Raw genomic sequence first — 16,730 nt, 5'->3', positions numbered from 1 at the left:
GTGGGGTTTCAGCCATACCTGGTATCCCTCGGCTGTCACTTCTGTGCCTGGGGCGGCTAGCTGGAGAATAAAGACAGGCACTCAGTGGTGACTGTGTCAACACAAGCTGCCTTTCCTGGGCCTGCCTACCTGGTGGCTGAAAGATGTTAGCAGCTAAGCTCCTCCCCTCTGCTCCCTGGCCCAGGAGCCCACCGGATGCCCGGAGGCCATATTGGGAATGAAGGCCCTGCGGCCCGTGCCTGAGGTCAGCACCTGGAATTAGACAAGCTCACCCTGAGAAAAAGCTTCTGCTCACAGCCAGTGACTCACTGCCAACCCCCAGTTAACCAGCGGGCTTCGGGCTCACCTTGCCTAGTGAAGCCACCTTGTGAGGGGCGGGGGGGGGGGAGAGGAGGGGAGTTGTTGCCTCTGGCCCCAGGGCTCCGCCAGCTCACCCCCCCCCCCACCCAGGGACTGGCCGGCCGCCCACCTGGGCTCCCATTTGTCAACATTCCTTTTGAGACAAGACCTTGGGCAAGTCAACTTCTCTAAAGGGTTGCTTCACCCACAATATGGAAATATGCTTGCCTCATGAGAGTGGAATTGGATGAGGTAATGTGTGTAGAAAGTGCTGGGCAAAGGGCACCTTTTAAGGAGTAGCGGAGAGGTAGAGCAGGAAGCCCCGCCCCCCGCTCACTGGGTGACATTACTCAACAGTGGCTGTGCAAACTGAGCCCACACTGCCTGCCCTGTTGGGTTGGGAGGTCAGGCCCAGCACACATTTGACAAGGTGGCCCATGACCTGCGCCATCATCCGGGCCCTTGTGGCTCATGCCTGTAATCCAAGCCTCAGGAAGCTGGGATTTGAAGATCTCAGTTCGAAGTCAGCCCGTGTAGATGAATCCATGAGCGTCTCATCTCCAGTGAACCAGCCAAAATCCAGAAGAGGAGCTGGGTGTAGCTTAAGTGGTAGAATACTAGCCTTGAGTGAAAAAAACCAAAGGACAGCTCCCAGGCTCGGAGTTCAAGCCTCAGTAATGGCGTGTGTGCCCACGCGCGCGCATGCGCACACACACAACCTTGCCATTCATGGGACCCCCGTGGAGCAGGGGCACAGGACCTCAATGCTCCCCTCAAGGGCCTCTTCCTGAACACACCTGGAGCTTCTTTCCCCGCTGCTGCCAGCTCCCTGCAGCCCGCATCCTCTGAAGGGCCAGGGTGTGTGGTCACCTCTGCCACCAAGTACCCACGCGTCCCGCCAGGAGCAGGCCCGAGCCGGAGCGGCAGTTCGGCACTGGGGGATGGAAGGAAAGTTGGCTTTTTTGGTAGGCAGGCCTGGCCGGCCTGACACACTCCATGCCCAGGGGGAGCTGGGACAGAATGGGGGAGATCCAGTCCCCCAAATTTAGGACTGTCTCAGCCCCTGCAAGTGTGGTGGGACATGCCACACTTTGGTGGAAACCCACCGAAGCCATGTCTGGGTGGAGGGGACTCGGCCTCAGGAGAGCAGCAGCACATCTGGTCAGCTCCGGTACTGCAGGCTCTGGAGACTAAAGCACACCCGGGAGGCCACTCAGAGAAGTGGGCAGATGCGGGGGGGGGGGGGGGGGCCCAGCACACAGCACCCCGACAACACAAGCAGCTGGCAGTACGAACCCTGGTTTTATTGGTCTAATTTGTTCACAGTCAGGCCTCCTGCCCTGAGAACCAAAGGGCTGGCTAATGAGGGAGCCCGCAGCCCCATGCTGCCCTCTCTGCCCTGAGCCTGGGGAGGGAGGGAGGGGGGCAGGGGGACGAGTGTGGGGCTCAGGATCTGCCCTTCACAGCAGAAGGGAGAAGAGGGTCATATAAAGTTCTTTATTACAGACCTACAAGAAATGAGGGAACTATCTAGCACTCTCATTCATGTGGCTTCTTGTTTCCTTTTCACAAAACAGCAGCAGGAGGGGAAAAGGCAGAGGCAGATGGGCCCAGCTGGACATTCGGATCAGTAGGACCAAGGGGAGGGAGGACTGAGCTGCCCCTGCCTGGACCGGTGGCTGCCGGCTGCCTGGACTCTCGGGCTTCCTGGGGAACCGCAGCAGGCCCTAGAGGGAGCAGACAAAAGGAGATGGGTGGAAGACGGCGCCCCAGATCTGCAGTAGCACCCCTCCTCTGCGGCTGCCCTGGCAGCTGGCCAGCTTGGGACCACTGGTCCACAGGGGAGGGGCTGGCAGCGGGGCTGAGTTCTACTGGGCTCCTCCCTGGGACAGGGAGAACGCAGCCCTGCCTGTCAGCCAATCAGCTTCTTCAGGAAGGCCTCCAGCTGGTCCTCATCCTTGATGCCCACAAACTTGTCTACCACGTCCCCGTTCTTGATGGCTAGCACGGTGGGCACGGCTGACACCTGGATGGGGGAGAAGAGGGAGTTCAAGTCACGGGTAGATGAGTGCATCTCCAGCGCTATTCCCAAGCTTTTGTGGGGAAGGCTGGGCCCGTCCTGAGCAGGGACAGCTGAGCCCACGGGCGGGGCTGAGGGAGAGGGGCTCGTCCCGGGGTGCAGGGCCTGGGGGGGCCACTCGCTGGGGGAATGTCTCCCACAGCAGGCTCCCAGCACAACTCTCCTTTCCCAACCACACACGACTGACTCACTGGCCCCGTGGTTTGGCCAAAATGCAGAGGTTGAAAATACCCCATGCAGCTGCAGGCAGGAACTGGGCTGGGCTGGGGGAGCCCCCATCTTGCTCCGTGGCTCACAGCCACGTCATACGGGCCATGTCTACCTTGAGTGTGAGGACCGGGACTACAGACTTGGGAGGGAAGCAGAGGGACTGGGCCTCAGGCTCGGGGGATGGTGGACTTGAGATAAACACGGACTTCCTGGGTTTTGAGATTTTTGTTTTGTTTTTTTTTGGCCAGTCCTGGGCCTTGGACTCAGGGCCTGAGCACTGTCCCTGGCATCCTTTTGCTCAAGGCTAGCACTCTACCACTTGAGCCACAGCGCCACTTCTGGCATTTTCTATATATGTGGTGCTGAGGAATCGAACCCAGGGCTTCAAGTATGCAAGGCAAGCACTCTACCACTAAGCCACATTCCCAGCCCCAACACGGACTTTCTTTATATACATGTTAGTCACAAATCAACTAGGGAGCTGCCACAAGCCCCCGGGGTCCTCGCCCTGCCTGAGCACTGAGCTGGCCTGGGTCACCCTGGGAGGTGAGATTTCCCGTCAGTGTTCAGAACCTGCATGTATTGGTTACCAAGGAGACTGAGCGAAAGCAGCCCTCGCTCCTCCCCAGCACCACACTGAACAGGCACATAGAGGACGGTCCTGGCCCTTGTTGGGCCCTCTGGACCCCTGTAAGGACTGTCCTGGCATGAATATGTATGGAGTAGCAGCTGACACTTCTTAGAGGGCTTGTGCCAGTAGAGGCCAACCATGTTGTCCCTGCTCATAGCCTTCCTGCTGGCTCTGGCCTGGTTGTGTGCGCCCTATGGGTGGTGGGTAAGATTGAAAGCCCGGCATGAGGCTGACCCAGCCGCAGGCCACACTACTGGATGGCCTCCTGCGCCCTCTAGTGGCTGGCCGAGGAGCCGCAGAACCTCAAAGTTGGCAACACAAGTGAAGCAGAAACTACCACTGGCTTCCAGCTTCACACCTGGCAGACATGTCCTGTCCTGTCTCTAAAAATATAAACATTTCATAGTCTGTTTGCATGGATGAGACTAGAGCAATGAAACCTGTTGAAGGGCTGTGAAGCTGATCAGGACACACTGTATACTCTGTGGAAATGTTACAATGCAACCTCCCTTGAACAACTAATGTATGCTAAAAACATGTATTTGAAATGTAGCAATGGTCATGAAGAAGTAGTACATAGGTGGGGGGCTGGGAATAGGTGGGGCTGGGAATATGGCCTAGTGGTAGAGTGCTTCCCTCATATACATGAAGCCCTGGGTTCGATTCCTCAGCACCACATGTATAGGAGGGGAAAAAAAACCCAGAAGTGGCACTGTGGCTCACGTGCTAGAGTGTTAGCCTTGAGCAAAAAGAAGCCAGGGTCAGTGCTCAGGCCCTGAGTTCAAGTCCCAGAACTGGCTAAAAAAAAAAAAAAAGTAGTACATAGGTGGGTGTTAGTGGGCTGGTAGCTCATGCTGGTAATTCTAGTTACTCGGGAGGCTGAGACCAGGACGATCATAGTTTGAAGCCAGTCTGGGCCAAAAAAAAAAAAGTCTCTGACTTCCTTTAGCTAGCAAAATGCTAGACTGGAGGCACACTTAGAGTAAGTTCAATAAGTAAACAATAGCAAACACTTAAAAAGTTGCCAAAATTCAAAACAAGATACTTGATGTTATGGTTTCCGGTGTGGTCTTTGGGCTGGGGGGTGTTCGCAGTGCCACAGAACCTGCCTAGCATGTTCCTTCCTCAGCACTGGCGGAAAAAAAAAAAAAGGAATCTTTCTAATTAACTTACTGCTAGAAATGGGTCTTGAACTCAGGGCCTGTGCACTGCCCTGAGCTCTTCAGCTCAAGGCTAGTGCTCTACCACTTTGAGCCACAGCGCCACTCCCGGTTTTCTAGAGCTCTGGGGGAGCAGTCAGAGCACCTGACCCCTAGAGGGCTGAGCTTGAAAGGCAGCAACTATTTGGATGCCTGGCCCTGGGACTTCCAGGCTTAAGGGGTCAGGGCGTGGGAGGGGCAGGGCGTGGGAGGGGCAGCTCTGAGGAAGTGAGAGATGGGGTTTGAGGACCTCATCAGGATCAGAGCACACAGATTGGGGACCGGTGATGCTACAAAAGACCCTGCTGTCAGCCTTGGGCATCAGGGCCTCCCCCAGCCTCAGCTTTCCCACCCACTCTGCTGGCATACTGTCTGCCAGAAGACCAGCAAGCCAGGATGGCGCAAGGGCTTGGGGTGAGGATCTCCCCAGGCGAGTGGGGACAGAAGGCCTGACCGTGACCACCTCTGAGCGGTGGGCAGGGACAACTGGGATGTGGGCCCTCAGGGCATCCTAATTGGAGATGAGTCTCACGTACTTTTCCTGCCCAGGCTTGCTTTGAACCCTGATCCTCAGATCTCAGCCTGCTGAGTAGCTAGGATTACAGGCATGAGCCACTGGCGCTAGCAGTGCTGGCTTGGCCTTACACTCTTGCTGTATTTCTCGCTTATGGCTAGCACTCAACCCGAAGCCGCACCTCTAGCCTTACTTTTTTGCTAGTTGGTGGTGGAGTCTTTTGGACTCTTGCTTGCACTGTCTGGCTTCTAACTGCAATCCCAGCTTCCTGAGTACCTAGGATTACAGATCTCAGTGGGGGAGAGGGTCTCTTTGTGTGTCCTCTAAGTAGGACTCTGTACTCACTGGGATGCAGGACTAAGCCTTCCTTCAGAGCTTCAGAACACTACAGGGTATCTGGGCTATGACTGGAAGCTACAGCTTTGCTATTCCTGGCTGGAACCTGCAAACACTGCCTCCAATAAGTGCCCGGGGCCCTTGGCATACTCTTCTGGAGCAGTGGTAGAAGAGAAGCAGCAACAGAGGAAGTTTACAACATGCACGATGGTCACGCATATAATCCTAGCATTAGGAAGCCAGAGGAGGATCCAGAGCTTAAGACCAGCCTGGGTCACATATTGAGACCCCCACCCCCATGGGGCTGGGGATATGGCCTAGTGGCAAGAGAGCTTGCCTCGTATACATGAGGCCCTGGGTTCGATTCCCCAGCACCACATATACAGAAAACAGCCAGAAGTGGCGCTGTGGCTCAAGTGGCAGAGTGCTAGCCTTGAGCAAAAGGAAGCCAGGGACAGTGCTCAGGCCCTGAGTCCAAGGCCCAGGACTGGCAAAAAAAAACAAAACAAAACAAAAAACATATTGAGACCCCCATCTCAAACAATAAAAGACTCAAGTTTCAGTCTCAGTTCTGGCAGGGCCAAGGGAACTCAGGGTAGGCGTGTGACTGCATACTCGAGTACCAGCAACCCTGCAAGGCCAGCCAATGAGCTCAAGGTCCATGCCAGGTTTCCCTCCCAATTCACCTCCTGGTAACCCTTAAGACACTATGACACGAGAAGCTGGTGCGCTCCTCTGCTACCGGCAGATGGGACACTAAGGCAAAGACCCTGTCACTCGGGGCTTTCTTTTATTTTTTTTTTGGGGGGGTGGCAGTCTTGGGTCTTAAACTCAGGGTCTGGGCACTGTCCCTGAGCTATTTTCTTCCAAGATCCCAAGGGTACCATGGCTTAGTGGCAACTTCTTGCTCACTGCTTTGAGTCTCAGAGAGTACAGGTGTATAGAGAGAGAGCTATGAGAAGCTCTGCCAGAACTTATCAAAACATGGCCTGGTGTGGGCTGGGGATATAGCCTAGTGGCAAGAATGCCTGTCTCGGATACACGAGGCCCTAGGTTCGATTCCCCAGCACCACATATACAGAAAATGGCCAGAAGCGGCGCTGTGGCTCAAGTGGCAGAGTGCTAGCCTTGAGCAAAAGGAAGCCAGGGACAGTGCTCAGGCCCTGAGTCCAAGGCCCAGGACTGGCCAAAAAAAAAAAAAAAAAAAAAAAAAAAACAAAACATGGCCTGGTGCCCAGTGGTGGTAGCTCATGCCCACCATCCAATCCCACTCAGGAAGCTAAGCTCTGAGGATCAAGGTTCAAAGCCAGCCTAGGCAGGAAAGTAACCACCATAAAGCTGGACCTGTGGGAGCCCCAGGACTTGCAGCCCTGGGTTCCTACCAGAAGGCAGCGGCTAGAGGTCCAGGGTTAGGGACAGCAGGGGAAAGCCAGGGGAGCCTCAAAGATCAAAGGCCCCAGGGGCTGAGGATGTGGCCTAGTGGCAAGAGTGCTTGCCTCGCATACATGAAGCCCGGGGTTCGATTCCCCAGCACCACATATACAGGAAACGGCCAAAAGTGGTGCTGTGGCTCAAGTGGCAGAGTGCTAGCCTTGCGCAAAAAGAAGCCAGGGACAGTGCTCAGGCCCTGAGTCCAAGGCCCAGGACTGGCAAAAAAAAAAAAAAAAAAAAAAAAAAATCAAAGGCCCCATCTGACTAAGCCACCAATGGAAGTTTCTTAAAAAACAGCCAGTGGGGCTGGGAATGTGGCTTAGTGGTAGACTGCCTGCCTAGCATGCATCAAGCCCTGTACCACAGAAAAAGCCAGGAGAGCTGTGACTCATGTGGTAGAGTGCTAGAAAGAAGCTCAGGGGCAGTGCCTAGGCCCTAAGTTCAAGCCCCAGGACTGGCAAAAAAAAAAAAAAAAAAGCCACCACTCATCCCTTCCAGAGCCCCTAAGTGCCTTGGCTGTTAAGTCCAAGGATAACCTTGGCTCAGTGGCCAGAAGCCAGGGCTGCCTGTGGCTTTGCCTGCCCAGTGTCTACTCCCCCTGCCCTGGGCCCAGGAAGCCAGATTCCTTGCCTAGCTCAAGGAGAAAATGGCAGGGATATCATTTCCTGAGCAGGGGGGCAGGGAGGCGGCTGGCTGGAGGGTAAGCACCTCTCCCTCAGCTGCTCTGGTGGGAGTGGAGCCTGGGCCACTGAACCGAAAGCGATTTCGACATACCACAAGGCTGGCTTGTGCACAAAAGCACATTCATATTCTCCTCTCCAAAGTTGAGAGAGGACCTCGGTGTGCAAAAGCAAGCTGAACTTGCTGTCCTTCAGCTTCAATCCTAGGATTACAGTGTTCCATGCCTGGATCCCATAAACGCTAGTGGAGGGGTCTGAGTGTCGGTACGCACGCGTGTGTGCGTGTACATGTGCGTTTGTGGTCAGTTGCAGGACTTGAACTCAGTGGCCTAGGTGCTTTTCCTGAGCTTCTTTGCTCAAGGCTAGCACTTTACTACTTCAGACTGCACCCTTCACTCAGACACCTGGCCACAAAGAGCCTCTCTCCCTTCCTCCAGTGGACACGGCCTCTAAGGCCCAGAGGACACCTGCTGCAGGCACTGACCCAGCTCTGGGGCTTGGAATTTGCTGTCTGCTCGGCCTGGTGGCTCTTCCAAAGCCCTCCCTCCCTTCAGTTCTTCGCTCTTATGTCCACTTCTCACTGAGACCCTCCTCCCCCCTCCCTTGCCCACCCCTCTGAAATATGTTGCAGACTTTTCTGAAATACTTATATAGACTTTACTAAGTATGCCTAAATCCCCATATTCCAAATCGGAAGTGCTTTAAAATCTAAAACTCTTTGAACACCTGAACCTCAAATAAGGGTTGTTACCCTGTGACCTACAGATCAAAGCCTGCTTGCTGCCTGCTTTTGTAAATACTGTTTCAGGGGACCATGCCACGCCCCTACCCTCTCTTCTGGGGTGTTGTTAGGGATTAAACCGAAGGCCTTGACTTAAGCCACAAGCTTAGTTCAGCCACGCCCTCCCGTCAGTACACTTGCCCATGGCCGCTCTGGCTGCAAGGACAGCCAGGGCATAGCACAGGCCACTGCCCTGCAAAGCCCAGAGACCTCCCACCTACTCCTTTAAAACTGGCTGACTCCTGATTTAAAATTCTAGAGTGTTAGTTTTGCCAGTGTTCTGCACTGCTGGATCCTGGGCATCAGTAATAGGGCCTGACATCTGAATACGACCTGTCTACCTAATTTCCTGTGGTGACAGACCAAGAACGTGTGGAGACAGGACCTCCTTATAATCCTCCAAGCCTGATACATGGTGGGGCTCACAAACTGCTAAGTGAAGGTGGAGGGAAGGAAGGCAGGCAGGCAGGCAGCAAGGTCCCAGTGCTAACGGAGAACAGCCTGGTGCTCGAGGTCACACTGGCCACTCCTAAAGGTGGGAATGGGAGACAGACTATAGGCTCCTAAGAACTCCAGGAAACCCCCAGACATGCCCTTTACTGGCTACCTGGTGGTCCCCCATGCTGGCCACCCATACCTCATACTCGATGGCGAGGTCTGTGTGGTCATCGATGTCCACCTTGGCCATCACCACCTTCCCGTGCTGCTTGGCCACCATCTTCTCTAACCTGGGCCCCAGGATCTTGCAGGGGCCACACCACCTTGGCAGGAGATAAAGGACACACACACACACACACGTCAGTACAAAGAGTGCTTACCACTTCATCCACTGTCTCTCCAGAACCACCCCCATCCCCTTGCCCCAGCACTGAGGGAAGAATGACACATTGTAGGCAATCCTAGTTTTTGCCTGTCATCCTGCTGACACCATCTCAGCTCAGACTGGGCAGAGCCCTTGAGAAAAAAACATCTTCCAAAGAAACCGAGGGCCACATAAGTTAGGGGACTTGCGCAGATGACAGAGCTGGTAAGAAGCAGAGCAGGAGCCAGGCTCAGTTGCCTAGCACTTACGATGCAGGATGATTGCAAGTTTGGGGCTTGTTAGGCTACACAGTGAGGCACTGTGTTTAATAAAACCCAACCAGCCACCAGGACCACAGCCAGAGGTTGTTCAGAGCCTCTCTGGCCATTCCCTTGTGACTCTAATCCCTCAGCCCATGTCAACCACGCTCAATGTCCTGCACCCTTGGCAGTGGGGGGACAGAGCTCTTCCAGGACATGCACTGAAGTTATCTCGATCTATGTGCTCAGCACCAAGAACCTGCCCAGTAATGAACAGATGAATTCACACCCTTTATCTGACTTCTTGGTTAAGGAAAATGAGGCCTCCTACCAGTCATGTTTCAGAAGCAGCGCAAAATAACTCCACCTTCTGACTGAAAAGTGCTAATTGAGGGGCTGGGAATGTGGCCTAGTGGTAAAGTACTCACCTCGTATACATGAAGCCCTGGGTTCGATTCCTCAGCACCACATATATAGAAAAAGTGGCGCTGTGGCTCAAGTGGTAGAGTGCTAGTCTTGAGCAAAAAGAAGCCAGGGACAGTGCTCAGGCCCTGAGTTCAAGCCCCAGGTCTGGCAAAACAAACAAAAAGTGCTAATTGATTCTCAGCCTTTCTTTTTTTATTATTACTTTTTTTTGTGCTGATCTTGAGGCTGGAACTCAGAGCCTAGGGACTGTCCTTGAGTTTTTATACTCAAAGTTAGTGCTTTATTACTCTGCCACTTGAGTCACAGCTATTCTCAGCCTTAAAAAAAAATCCTTCCATCAGCCAGGTGTGGTGCTGCCTGCCTGTAATCCAGCCTGGGCTATACAGTGAGATCCAACTCCCTACCCCACCACAAAATTTCCATTTCCATTCAGAGATTTCAATCAATGAATCTACAACTGCTAAAATCCCATCCTATTTCCCATTACAAGAACATCAAAGACCTGCCCAGGGCAACACAATGAGTCAGGAAAAGAACCAGAAGGAAGCAAAAGAATGTACCAGAGACTGGCCCAGAAAACCTCCTAATGTGTATCAGATGAACTTGGCTCTACTCAAGAGATCCCATTCTAAAGTGTGTGTTTTTTGTTGTTGTGTTTTTTGTTGGTAAGATCTAGCCAGATTCCAAAGGTCTGGAAATGAAGGCCATAGTTATTCTCAGATCGTGAAGACAAACTCCTACTGTTCTTGCCCATCCAGCACACATGGACGATGCTGAAATGACATTATGATTTTTTTTTTTTGCCCATTTCCCCCACAGTTTTTAGTGACATTAAAATCAAATCATCTTGGGGCTGTGAATATGGCCTAGTGGTAGAGTGCTTGCCTCGTATACATGAAGCACTGGGTTCGATTCCTCAGCACCACATATATAGAAAAGGCCAGAAGTGGCGCTGTGGCTCAAGTGGCAGAGTGCTAGCCTTGAGCAAAAAGAAGCCAGGGACAGTGCTCAGACCCTGAGTCCAAGGCCCAGGACTGGCCAAAAAAAAACCCCAAAAAACAAAAAAAAACAAATCAACTCATCTGTAGGGCCCTGGAACTGGTTAGTATATGCTACAAGTCAAGTACAGAATACATGTTTTCCAACACTGATTCTAGTCAGATTTGAAAACATCACTGCTGTCTCTAATCAGATTGCAGGTTTTTTTTTTTTTCTTCAAGTTTTACCAAGGATTTGTTTTAGCATAGCAGGGAGAAACAGAAAAAAAAAAAAAGAGAAATATTTTCTGTTTCCCATGGAAGAAAGAAAAGGGAGCTGAAGACTCAAACCTGTAGCTTCCATACTTTTTGTTTGTTTGTTTTTGCCAGTCCTGGGGCTTAGACTCAGGGCCTGAGGACTGTCCCTGGCTTCTTTTTGCTCAAGGCTAGCACTCTGCCACTTGAGCCACAGCACCACTTCCAGCTTTTTCTGTGTATGTGGTGCTGAGGAATCGAACGCAGGGCTTCATGCATGCAAGGCAAGCACTCTACCACTAGGCCACACTCCCAGCCCGCTTTCATACTTTTTGAGCTGGAGGAAACAGATGCAAGCACTCAAGCTAGCAACTCCTAATCCTTAGACAATGGTTTTGGGTGGGTAAGATGGGTGAGGCCCACCCAAAACCCAGGTCACCTTCAGGTCTTCCTTTTGCCAATCTTTTCATTCTTTCTGCCTCTACCTATAAAAGAAGTACCACCCATGGAGTGACAAAACAGTAAGAGCCTTAGGATGAGCTTAAGCCCCAGTTCAGGCACCAAAAAAGGGTGAAAAAATTAAATAGCCCCTTCCATTTTTCCTCATCTTATAACTAAAGATAAAAAGGGAGTATGGGCCAGGTGCTGGTGGCTCCCGCCTATAATCCCAGCTACTCAGAAGGCTGAGATCTGAGGATCTCAGCCAGGGCACGAAAGTCCATGAAAACCAGAAGTAGTGCTCGGGATCAAATGGTAGAGTGCTAGCCTTGAGCTTAAGAGTTTTAGGGATAGCATCCAGGCCCAGAGTTCAAACCCCACGACCAACCAGGAAAAAAAGGGGGGGGGGAGTATGGTGGTATGATAGGAGGGGAATCTGGGACAGTGTAGGTAAGACTAAGACACCAGTACTCACTGTGCATGGAAATCCACAACCACTGGCGTCTCACTGTTCACAACTCGGTCTTGAAAGTCAGGTCCATCCTGGATATTGAAGGTGGTTAAGCAGACTCTGGTGGTGGATATTGTCCGGGCTGGGCTGGGTGTTACTGTTAGGCCCCCAGGACTGCACTGTGGGCTCTGCAGGGCTCCGGAGGTGAGGAGTGCCCACCGACCCTGAGGGAGCTTCCTGGAGATGACAGAGGTCAGGCACCTCCTCAGGAGAAATCGTTGAGCCATCTGTGAGGGAAAGAGGCAGGAAGAACTGGGACACACAGACAGGAATAGAGTCACACTAGGCAAACAAATGAACACAGTGAGAGTCCAAGGAGGGGGCTCAAGAACTTGGAGAACTAGAAGAGCAAAATGCAAAGAAATGGAGTTAGGGGGAATGAGAAAGAAAGGGAAGAAGGGAAACCAGCACAGAAAAAGTTGACAGCCAAGAAGAAATCAAGGTTAGGTGGAATTTAAAAAAAAAAAAAAAAAGACTGACAGGCAACGCTGGAACTCAGCCTGTTTGCAAAGCCTTTATTGACTTTTGTTTTTAAGTAAAGAGAGAGGAAAGGGATCAGCTATTCCACAGCTATTCTAAGAACGAAGACACAGGGACCGGAGTGAGGAGGAACCAAAGAAGGGAGACCTGTGTGGGAGGATCCCAAAAGCAGGGGAACCCGGGTGCTCGGATGCCACCGGGGACTCCGGTTCTCTGGATGGGCAAGGTCCCCTCACCCGGGCCCCCAGCCCTCTAGCTGCCAGCTCGCGAGGAGCGCGCCCCTGACGTGCTCCCGTCCACCCCGAGCCCCCCCCCCCCCCGAGCCCCCCGCGGCCTCCTACCTCCCTGCAGCGCGAGCGGAAGGATGCACGGCCCGCCTCCCCGCCTGTCAAGGGCACCTCCTGTCGTCACTTCCTCAGGGGAGGGCCTTTCTAGCGTCACTTCCGGAAAGGGCCACAAGGGTGGGCGTTTCTCCACAACTTGAAAGGCGGCTCGGATTTTTCCACCAATAGGGATGGGGGAAGAAAGAAACCGCTAAGGGGTGGAGCTTCAGTGGGAACCGGAAGAGGTTGCAGGTCTGGAGGAGGGACCGGAAGAGAAGAGGGGAAAGGGGCGGGACCAGCGCCGGAGGGAATCTAAGGGAGAAAACCGCTGCCGGAAGGCGTGTTTCGGGAGTTGGTAAATTTGTGCAGCTTTTACACCACCCATCATCCCTCGACCTTGTCGCCCCAAGACCCCCCCCCCCGGGGGCGCTGGAAGGTTGCCTTCTCCGTCTTACGAAGAAGGACGCCAACTTCCTCAAAGGTGGACTGCTTTTAGTGGTCTGGGGGTTGTGGAGTCACCCGAGCTCCTAACTGGGGACATGAAGGGCTGATCCGGGCGTTCTGACAAGCCCGTGGAGCTTGAGCCTCCAGGCAAAATGCAGTCACGGTAAACTTCCCACTTCCACCCCTATCGCCAGAGCGACGGAGGCCTTGGCGCTGTGTGTGTCCCAGGCTGGTGTCAAGGCTGCTTGTCCGTACCCGTGTGCCAACCTTTCAAGGCCCCACAGTTCCAAGAACACGAGGCCTTATGTCTTCTCCCTCCTGTCTTAATTTTGAGGTGTTTCTCTACTCGGTGTAAGACTTTTCTCCTCTCACCTCTGAGCATCATCAATTGCTTCCTTCTCTTTTCAGGGGTCTTTTCATTACTCAGTCATAGCACATTGCAGGGTCACTCTTTTCTAACAGACCATGTGCTTCCCGGAAGTTATGCTTCATCTCTGAATGGAGGGTGTCAACCCGGTACAGTGGATTACACACGGAAGGTGATTACTACTACCAACAGGGATTCAGATAATTGGTGGATTTGGTTGATCAGTATCTAGGGATGGATTGATCTTAACCGAAAGGTTAAGTCATTTGTCCCAGTCTAGAAGCTCAAAGTCCAGGTGTGGCTCCACCTGCCTGTAATCTCAGCTACTTAGGAAGCAGAGATGGGAGGATTGAGACTTGAGGTCAGCCTAAGTAAAAGGTTTTTGAGACTCCATCTCAACAAAGAAGCTGGGTGAGTGATATCTGTGTGTAATCCTATCTATGTGAAAGGATTGTGGTCTGAAGCTGGCCAGAGCAGAAGTACCAGACCTTATCGGAAAAATAAAGGCTGGAGGTTTGGCTAAAGTGCTCATGCTCTTGCTTAAGAAGTGAGCACATACCTAGGAAGTGTGAGGCCATGAGTTCAAACCCAGTGTTGACAAAGCTGGGTGCTAGTACTAGGCTCACCCCTATAATCCTAGTTACTCGGGAAGCTGAGATTTGAGGATCCTGGTTTGAATCCAGCCCAGGTAGACTAGTCTGTGAAATTCTTACCTCCAATAACCAGCAAAAAGCCACAAGTGGATGTGTGGCTCAAGGAGTAAAGTGCCAACTCCAAGGGAAAAAGCTAATGAAGAGCTCCAGGCCCTGAGTTCAAGCACCAGCCTACTGTCTCTTTATTGGTTCCTCCTCCCTCTACTGTCAATCTCTCCATAGCTTCCTTCAGGGCTTGAGACAGCATTAGAGGTGTTCAGTGACTGTTGCCATGAGCAAATTAAAGCATTTACCCCAAACAGATTTTCTGGTTCCAAATCCCATTTCCCTTATCACATTACACAGCCCCATCTGAAACAATCGTCGTGCTTTCTTCCATCTCATCTTGGCCACGTCATGCTGTTTGTCTTCTGTCCATCTGGCAGGTCCACAGTGCTGCGCAGGCATCTTAATCCGGGCTAGGGGGAGGGACTTGGAACAGATCCACTTGCCCTGGCCAGCAGCACTGCAGCCCTACGTAGTAGTCTCTTGTTCACCGCAAGTGGGAGGTTAGGTCAGGTCTTGGCAGGCATGGCTTCTCCATGTTCTCTGCTTTCTTTCCTGAGCATTTTTAGTCTCACCCAGGACAAGAGCCCATGATGAAATCACACCCCCAAGGCCCCCTGGCTCCTCCTGAGGTTAGACTCCCTTCCGGCAGCTGTTCCTAATCGTTCCAGCCTCCATCTGGCAAGGATGCTCCCACCCTGCCCATTTTCATATCTGCTTTTTTTTTTTTTTAACTTTCTCTTCCCCAGCCACCTGTCTGTCCCACTCAACATTTTCCACAACAGTTTCTAGAGAGCCCATATCCTTGCTCAATTCGCATTCTGAATTCCAAAGCAGGACCTGTCCTGCTTTCCCCTATTCCATTATCTCTTCACCTCTTTTGGCCTCTGGTTTCTCACCGGTCACATAGGAAGAATATCCCCATAGAGGGGCTGAGAGGATGTGGAGAGTACTGAACATGGAGGCCAGCTCTGATGTTGTCTCATGGAGTTCCCTTTCCCCAGTAGGGGAAGAGCCTGGAACACACAGAGCAGGCTGAACTCGCAGCCAAGGGGCCCCTTGGTGACGTGGTAACTCCTGTGTCCAGCCAGAGCTGAGCTGGCCTGGGTATGGCTTAGTTACCAGGCAGGCTTGAGGCCTAGGTGAAAAGGCCCAAAGGCTTTGAGGACTGAAGGGAAGGAAACGTGGACTAAGCCTATTGCAGTGTCTTTGCACTGTGGGATATGAGCCATAGGTAGATTTGTGAAATCAGTTTAATGAGTTATAATGCAGTGCTAGTGTGTTGGAACTCAGCCTGTGTTCTTGCATGGCTTCCCTGCACTGTTACCACTTGAGTCACACCTAGCCCGTAAAGGAGAACGCCACCCGGTATTCAGGCAGGAGAGAAAGTTTATTACCGAACTGCTAGCCTGTGGCCGAGATGATCCATGGCCAGAGAGAAGGGAGAGAAGGGATGACCCCCATCCAGCCCTGCCTTATCTAGGGCAGGGGCAAGGGGTGTGGCCAGGTGGATTAAGATGTGACTTCAGGGAAAGGGGAGGTAACCGCCTCCAGGACTGCTGTTTACCCAGGTAACTGGGTGGAGACTTAATGTGGTGGGGGCATCTGCATGGAGCCTTCCAGGGAGAGGACCTTACAGAGAAAAGAGTCTTGGGGATATTTCTGTCAGGGCTAGCTTTGAATCTTGATCCTCAGATCTCAGCCACTCAGCAGAGAGTAGTTAGGATTACCATTGTGAGCTACCACGCTTGGTTGTAATCTGTTTGTTTGTTTTTTAAACAATAGAGTTTTGTTTTGTTTTGTTTTTGCCAGTCCTGGGGCTTGAACTCAGGGCTTGAGCACTGTCCCTGGCTTCTTTTTGCTCAAGACTTGCACTCTGCCACTTGAGCCACAGCACCACTTCTGGCTTTTTCTATATATGTGGTGCTGAGGAATCAAACCCAGGGCTTCATGTATGTGAGGCGAGCACTCTACCACTAGGTCATATCCCCAGCCCCCATCAGAGTGTTTTAAGAGATATTTGTTGCTCTGTGTTTGCCGGTCTATAGGGCCTTGTTTGTGATAATTAAATGCTTATCTTCCTTTGGATCAGAGGCTTGGAAGTACCCAAAGTTCTAAAGTGTTGTGCAGCTATCACAAAGCTTATATAAGCCAAAACCACATAAGGTATGTTGAATTAAACTTAAAAGTGCTATACATGAGCAAAGCAAACCAGATGAGGACACTTAAACCTAACAGAAAAGCAAACCATCTAGGGAAGCAATCGGGAAACCCAGGGCCACTTATCCAGGGGAAACACAGACCCAGGCTCCTTACTTCAGCATTACCAAATACACGGTGTTGTCGTCAGTGGTGTGAACGCTCCAGCGCTGGCGGGAGCAGCCTCCATCTGTCTTGCGGAGGATGCAGCTGCACACAGCGCTCCAGTACCTCGCGCAGGTCACCCAGAGAGGAGGAAGTAGAATCTGGAGGGTGCTGTGCTGTCCTGGATGGACCTGTCTTATCTACAGCCTGCTGCCATCCTCACAGCCTCCTGGGGACCAGCTCA

General features: G+C 52.4%; 1 protein-coding gene across 2 annotated transcripts; it reads right to left on the bottom strand.

Moving 5' to 3' along the window:
• Positions 1–1,622: 1,622 nt before the first annotated feature.
• Positions 1,623–12,770, bottom strand: Txn2 (thioredoxin 2). 2 transcript variants are annotated; one of them, XM_048356069.1, is made up of 5 exons: positions 12,692–12,770; positions 11,835–12,097; positions 8,839–8,962; positions 2,249–2,365; positions 1,623–2,066 (listed from the first exon to the last, which is right to left on the bottom strand). In XM_048356069.1, exons 2-4 carry the CDS (start codon positions 12,095–12,097, stop codon positions 2,252–2,254), a joined length of 501 nt encoding a protein of 166 aa, XP_048212026.1. In that variant the 5' UTR covers positions 12,692–12,770; the 3' UTR covers positions 1,623–2,066; positions 2,249–2,251. The 2 variants fall into 2 exon arrangements, with proteins under 2 accessions (XP_048212026.1, XP_048212017.1); XM_048356060.1 differs by having other exon boundaries at positions 1,623–2,365.
• Positions 12,771–16,730: the final 3,960 nt, after the last annotated feature.

Source organism: Perognathus longimembris, chromosome 1 (assembly GCF_023159225.1).
Source record: "Perognathus longimembris pacificus isolate PPM17 chromosome 1, ASM2315922v1, whole genome shotgun sequence".
Classification (NCBI taxonomy): domain Eukaryota; kingdom Metazoa; phylum Chordata; class Mammalia; order Rodentia; family Heteromyidae; genus Perognathus; species Perognathus longimembris.
The sequence above is the reverse complement of the archived record's forward strand: the minus strand, read 5'-3'. Positions and strand labels throughout refer to the sequence as shown.